The 7146-nt window shown below is 32.2% G+C and overlaps 1 protein-coding gene across 1 annotated transcript; it reads right to left on the reverse strand.

Moving 5' to 3' along the window:
* Window positions 1–2071: 2071 nt before the first annotated feature.
* On the reverse strand, window positions 2072–3226 carry LOC115957995 (E3 ubiquitin-protein ligase ATL41-like). The gene has a single exon (XM_031076358.1). The coding sequence runs from the start codon at window positions 3087–3089 to the stop codon at window positions 2319–2321; it is 771 nt and encodes a 256-aa protein (XP_030932218.1). The 5' UTR covers window positions 3090–3226; the 3' UTR covers window positions 2072–2318.
* Window positions 3227–7146: the final 3920 nt, after the last annotated feature.

Consider the following 7146-nt stretch of genomic DNA (forward strand, 5'->3'; position numbering starts at 1 on the left):
GGCATAATTCAAGCCACACTAACAATAAATTCTTTACATGATCATCCTAATTATGGTTCAATGAGACGGAAGTCAATTTCTGCTATGCTCTAATTTCCAACAAATCTGAACAACTTGCGAGTATCATTGACCATATTTTTGGAGCAAATTTGCATAATAGGATGGGAAACAAATATTAAATAAATAAATTATTTGAAGACTAAACAGAAGAACAACGGACTGGCAATTGACCTTTTCGCTTATCTAGAGTCAAAGAGAGAGAGAGAGAGAGATGGTCATAAGAGTATAGTCGAAAACCATGTTAGCTTCCAAAGTTGAAAGTAGAGCCGTTCTTGTGAATGTAAAATGAAATGGTCAAAAGATGGGCTTGGATTAGGTTAGGCTTCATTTGTCAAAGTTCAATAAAAACTTTCCATGTTTGAGTAAAAATTACAGTTTAGGGTTGTACATTTGGTAAATCCTATCAAATCTTGATATGATTTTAATTGTAATTGTGAACTCTGATATATGATGTATCTAACTAGTTCTAACATATGGTACTGTTTCAAAAAGTATTTCAATATTTAAAAATGTGAAAAATGTTTTGAAAAATATATTTTTCGCCCTTGAGGTTATTCTCACCGTTATAGCTGATCAATTAAACCCACTCCCAGCAAGAACCATCCGACCCAAAGCCACCCTATTCGAAATATGTCGATTTCAAGAGTTAGTTTTGTCAACCGCCAGTTGCTATCCACAAAACTTGGTCAAATTGGATTGAGCATTGGATTTGGAAATTCAATAACCCAACTCATTTAAAGAGCTTTGTCCACTATCATGCTTCCATAATTAGGCTCAACTTAACTCTAGTGCACTGGAGTTGACACTATACAAATACGTGTTCGATTTTTGTTACGTGTCCGAATAGTGTCAGTTCTATTCAGTATCATGCTTCCCTAATTGGACTCAACTTAACTCTAGTATACTGGAACTGACACGATGCAAATAAGTATTCGATTTTTGTCACGTGTCCGAACAGTGTTAGTTCTAATGCACTGGAGCCAAGCCTTACCCTCCCTAATCAACATCATGCCATTATTCCTCTCCTCATCTTCACTTCGCATGTTGTCATTCCTCTTCAACTTGATCTTTGCCTAAGTTTTAACAGAGAACTTAGGATGTCCACCAAGTCCAACAGGCGTCTCTAATTTCCACCAAATCCTGACAAAAGGATCTCTAGATTTCCACAATATTTGGCAAAGAATTTGAGATTTTCATCGTCTCATGAAAATGCCATCCAAATCACCAGCTCTCTCATCAAGACACCATCCAAAATTCATCAACATCTCGAGACGACTTCTAGATTTAATCGATCTAACTGCTGATTTAAGTTTATGGAAACGATTACAACTAGCATACCACAGGCAGCAGCAGCTTAAAAACCTGACTTGATTGGGATAAAAGGTGGGTTGACCGTAAATCAGAGCCCTACCAACACCTAATTACCCCAGTTTCCTATTCATAAATTAATCTTGTTTATGCAATTTATATTCTACACAAACAGATAGAGCGGCCCACATTGCAGCTGGCCGCCTGGCCCTCCCTGATCTTGCCAGAGGGTTAATTTTGCGACTCGGTATCGATTTCATGACTTTAGATTTGAAAACCTTACCTGGTTATCCCCTGTGCTAGGACTAGGATAGGTCTCGATAAATAAAACAAAATTCTATTGTTAAAATAAAAAAATAATAATAATATTAAAAACATCAAATAAACTCTAGCACACGTTAAACAACTAAAAATCCTTGTGTACACCCTGCCACCGATTATTCCCTCACAATAGAATATATTTTTTTTTTAATATAAAAAAAAAATTTTGATTTTATTCCCCTTCATTCTTTAAAAATTCATTTCAGAGGATCAATATGAATCCCAAGGATCAATATCTTGACTTCCCAAAAAATAACTTATTCAGCCGATCAATTTGCGATAGCTTAGTTCACATGGAGAGCATCTACTATGCCCCAATTATATTAGTGGCTTTAGTTATTATCATTTCTTTTAGGTTACCAAACACCAAGTCCCTTTAGACCAAGTAAAATTACTAGTAAACAATGTATTAAGTACAAAATTGTCAAACTTTACAAAAATATATAGAAATTCTAAAAATCTGACAACCATTTTGTCTTGGTCTATTCATCACTAGAACCAAGTTTTGTAAATTTCTCTCTCTCATGTATATTTATGTACTCAATCATAAAGCTATAATCAAAATGTAAAATAATTACGCTTTATTCCAAAAGAGTAAAATCTTGCATTAGATTTTAACTTTAGTGTAATCACTGTCTCTCTAAATCTTCTATATCATCGTCTTCACCACAAGAATGAATCCTTTTCAATGATTTTTCCCTACTAAGCATCCTTTTGAATGAATTTAATCTTGAGCTTGAACCACTGACCTTTTCCGAAGAGTTGGTAACACCATATGAGGTCCCTTCCATGCATGACAAACCCGAATTGACACAATCCATAGGTGGAGCATTGGGTGCACCACCACCACCACCAGCTGCTAGACCTGCCGGACCCTCACGGGGCACGGGAAGAACCCGCGGCTCAGCCTCGGTTCGACAAATAGGACACGTGGAGTGTGAACTTAACCACTTGTCTATGCACTCCGCATGGAAAATGTGCTTACAATTAGGAAGCAACCTCGCAATCTCTTCGTTCTCTAACACGCTTAAACAGACCGCGCACTCAATTATAGTCGAGGCAGCACCATCCTCAGCATCCCTTTGCTTGAACACAAACATGGGCAATGACTGAATGACCAGAGGATCAAGACCCGTCTTGGGGGGCTCGTTAGAGCGAACATGAGCCACGGTTAAGCCTAGTTGACGCAAAGCAAACCGCTGACGAGCTTGTCTCCTTAGAATACACCTTGCATATATGTGTAACGCAACAACAAGCACAATCACCGCAGATAATGATACAATAGCTGTGAGCATGATCTTGCTATTTAAATCACTCTCGTTGTCGTTTTTTGGAAAGAATGAATGCCCATCATTCTCATGATCACCAAAGAAATCTGCAGGGTAGTCGGGGCCGGACATGTTTGTTTCTTTTTTTTTTTCCTTGGTGAGCTGAGATTGGGGGGGTTATGGGATTATAAGGATCGAAGAAGTTAATGAATTGGGGTTGTGATGAGAAAGTCGTGTTGTGTTGAGCTTTCTGTGTGGTGTGAGTATGTGACTTTTTTGTGAAATGCGTGGAGGATTGGGTTTCGTTAGGAGGAATCAGAAATGAGCCAAAATAACAAGCCAAGGTGTGTGTAATTGACTAGAACTCCCCCCTGCCCATCTTTTCCAAGAGGTTGACTGTTGAATGTTGACTTGCATCTCATCTCAAACACATTTTCACATTTTCTCTTTCTTCAATTTTCTTGTTTAAGATGGATGCAGTTTCCATTTTTAATTGCGTTGTTTTCGTTTTTTCAAAACCAGCAAAAATATATTAGAATAATTTAAAGAGGGAAAGGAACATATGTATTTATCTATTTATAAAATTGAAATTGAATTATTCTTTTAGTTTCAATTTTTATCTACTTTTGAAAATAACCTTATCATTTTTAATAATAAAAAAAACCAATAATTTAATTCAATATATTTTTAATATGATAAATTTAGATTTTAGAGATGAATTGAGAATTTTAAATTTTAAATTTAAATTCCTTTTTTTTTTTTTTTTGAGAAGAGAATTCCTTTAAATTAAGAAACATTTTTTTTTCTTAAACTATAATTATATGTTGTTACTTGTTACAATATGAAAATATTACGAGTATATTTTTAAAATTAAAAAAGAACATTTGAACGCAGGTATAACATGTGTGAAAAGGCTAATTCATTATTAATTGAACTATTTACTTTGTGTGCCTTTGGTCTAGCTTAATTAATGAATTAAATAACCATATTTATTAGATATAATTTTGAAATTTTCACTTTTTTAAAGTAGAACTTAGCCAAATCTAACTTATTTTTATTTCATCAAAAAAAAAAAAAAAAATACTAAATGCACGCCTAAACTTTGTGTCATGACCAAACAGAATAAGGGAAAGTTGAGATTGAACCATCATGTGAACAAGTAGATCAATTTCTTAACCCAAACAAGGGGTTAGCTAGTCTAATAGTTCCTTGACCCCAAAATTCTCACCATGAGGTCTTGAGTTCGATTAGCATCTAGTATCCAAAATTCCAATCAATATTTACAGATCATCTTCAAGGATTTAATCCCTTATTTAATTACCTTATGTGTGAAAGACAAAAGATTGCACCTGTTCTCAGCAAATGGTCAAATATCATGACTGATTATTTTATTATTATTATATTTGTATGTGTGTGAAACAAAAACACATTTTTAAAGTCTCATTTTTCTAGATATAAGTGTACTTTAACGCAATTTATTTTCCAAGCAAAACAAGTAAATGAAATAAACTCATCCAACCGAACTCTTTTAGTTAGAGTTGTAGACAATTTCTTTTTCTTGAGAAGATATTTCTTTTTCAAAAACGCAGCATATCATTAATTGAACGGACAAAAACAAGTTGATTTATTATTTTGGTTTATTTTGTTAAAAAACAACGCTATAACTCATGTCCCCTTATTAGTTTTTTTTTTTTTTTGATAAGTAAGAAAGAATTATTAAGCTCATCAACTTCCGTAACAAAGACCCATTAAAAAATGGAAGAAATGAGTTAAGGTCCCCAATTTGAAGGAAAAAAGTCCAACGAGCTAGCACATGAGTGAGATCTTTATAAGAACAATAACAAAAAGAAAATTTATCAAACCCTCAAGATTCCATTCCTCATCAGATATATATGCTAAAAACTAAAAAGTCGTGAACATTTGTGCATTTATTTATTTATTTATTTTTATAATAATAGAGTTGCAATATTTTTAATAAAATAATTAAGAAGATTAGATGACCGCGCGGGAAGGATTAGGAGGAGGAGAAAGTCTAAAATATGGAGGGCCCCACGAAGAATAATGAATAAATGACTATGTGTGATACAGATACTGGTTGTACTGCGCACATGTCTGTCATCCTAACAACTACTTTACCAAGTTTTTTTTGGATAAAAAAAGAGTTAGAATAATTGAACAAGTGTTACGTTATATTATATAAATAATGTGTAGTGTTATGCATATACTCAAATATAATTAAAAATAATCATAATTATATAATATAATGTAACACTATTGATATAATATATGCATAGGACATATTATTTATATAATTTTAAGTCTTGTCTCAATAATTTACTTGTTACAAAAATTAAAAACTTAGATGGACACGTGGTGGAAAGTTGGACTTCAATTGAAATCCAATTTAGAATCTAATTGGATTTGGATTCTTCGATTTTTATATTCAATAATTTATTTGACACAAAATTAAAAATTAAATGGAATACGGTGCAAAATTGAGAATCTGATTAAAATCTAATTGATTTTTTTTTTTTCAATTTTGGCTATTAATATATATATTTATATATATATATATATATATAGATTTTATGAAGAAAAAAAATACCATTAGTGACCAATCAAAATTTTGTGAAAGAATGAGGCAGTTTGGGTCCAATATCACTAACACTAGATCTAATCTAGACCCGCCAAACCCGCCAAAGGATGATAAGCATGGTACAAAAAAGGACCCTAGGCGGCCACATTATTAGCACATGTTTGTAACCAAAATCAATTATCATATGTTTTTTAGATTTTGTATTTTTATATATTATTAGTAGAACACACCAACACTTTAATCCAAGTACTTTCACTTTTCACAATGATTCCATGCCACCACAATAACAGAATTCTCCTGTTAACACAAGTTGAAATGATCTAAAATTAACCCACTACTATCTATAGTTTGGCCCGGGTTCCCTAAGAAGGAAGGAACCATCGGTATTCAGTTTTTAACCCAATTGTGATCTTGGGGCTTGCAACTTGACCAAGGTGGGTTTCAACAAATAGGGCTTTAGGAACACCAATATCGGTTTTTTTTTTTTTTTTTGGTTGTTGTTGTTGTTGCTGCTGAGAACACCAACATCAAGCAGAATTCAAAGTACCCGATTAAAGGAATCCTCCACAAGATTTGAAACATGACCTAGACAATTTAAACTTGTGGATCTTCCTCTGTACCTTTCTATCCAAAGAGATCAAAGTCAAAAAGTTAATAAAATATTAAAATGTTCCATAGGCAATTGATATTGGACAAAATTTCTCTCCAAACTAGTTTAGAAAGAAACTTTTCAAACTTTTTCTATATCTTTTTATTGGATGTGGATTTTGAAAATCTAAACGTTGAATTTCATGCACTTTATGTTCTTAACACGTATATCAAATTTCGTTCAAATTGAATGTTATTTACTATTTGATCAAAAAAACCTATTTTTTATGGGTAATTTTAAATCATAAAAACTTAAAATTTAAACATTTAATTGATGGCATAGCTACTAATTTTTGATCTTCTTGAAATTTTGCAAGTATAGAGGGTATAATAAGAACATGCAATCCAATAATTATATTTTCAAAATTTACATATAATAAAAAGATATTGGTAAAGTTTAATGAGTTTCTTGAGAGAAACATTTTCCTTTGATGTTTATAGAATGTCAGTATTGAGTTACATTTAGCATGTAACGACTCATAATGAGGAAAGCCAAAGGAGGAGATACATAAGCACTAGGTACACCTAATTTGTCCGAAACAGATCTAGTGACGAAGGCTCTCATAGTGGTTGGGGATCAAGTTCCATGATTATATGGTAGTGTAGTTTATTGATTTTTTTTTTTTTTTATAAAAAAAAATGTCAAATAAACAAAAGGACAAAATTTAGTTACAAAATTAGTTGTAGCCTAAGACTACAACCTTAATATCTTTTTATTGAAGATGAATTTTGACAAATCCACCTTTGAATTACATCTTCTTCTTATATCTTCCATACTTGCAAAATTTCTAGAAAAGTTAAAATCTATAGCTATGTCATTGATAAATTGTTTAAATTGCAAATTTTTGTAGTTTAAAATTATGCATAAAATATAAATTTGTAGATCATATAATAAATAATATCCAATTGACACAAAATTTTATAAGTGTATTAAGAGCGTAAAAA

This window comes from Quercus lobata, chromosome 8 (genome assembly GCF_001633185.2).
Source record: "Quercus lobata isolate SW786 chromosome 8, ValleyOak3.0 Primary Assembly, whole genome shotgun sequence".
NCBI classification, from domain to species: domain Eukaryota; kingdom Viridiplantae; phylum Streptophyta; class Magnoliopsida; order Fagales; family Fagaceae; genus Quercus; species Quercus lobata.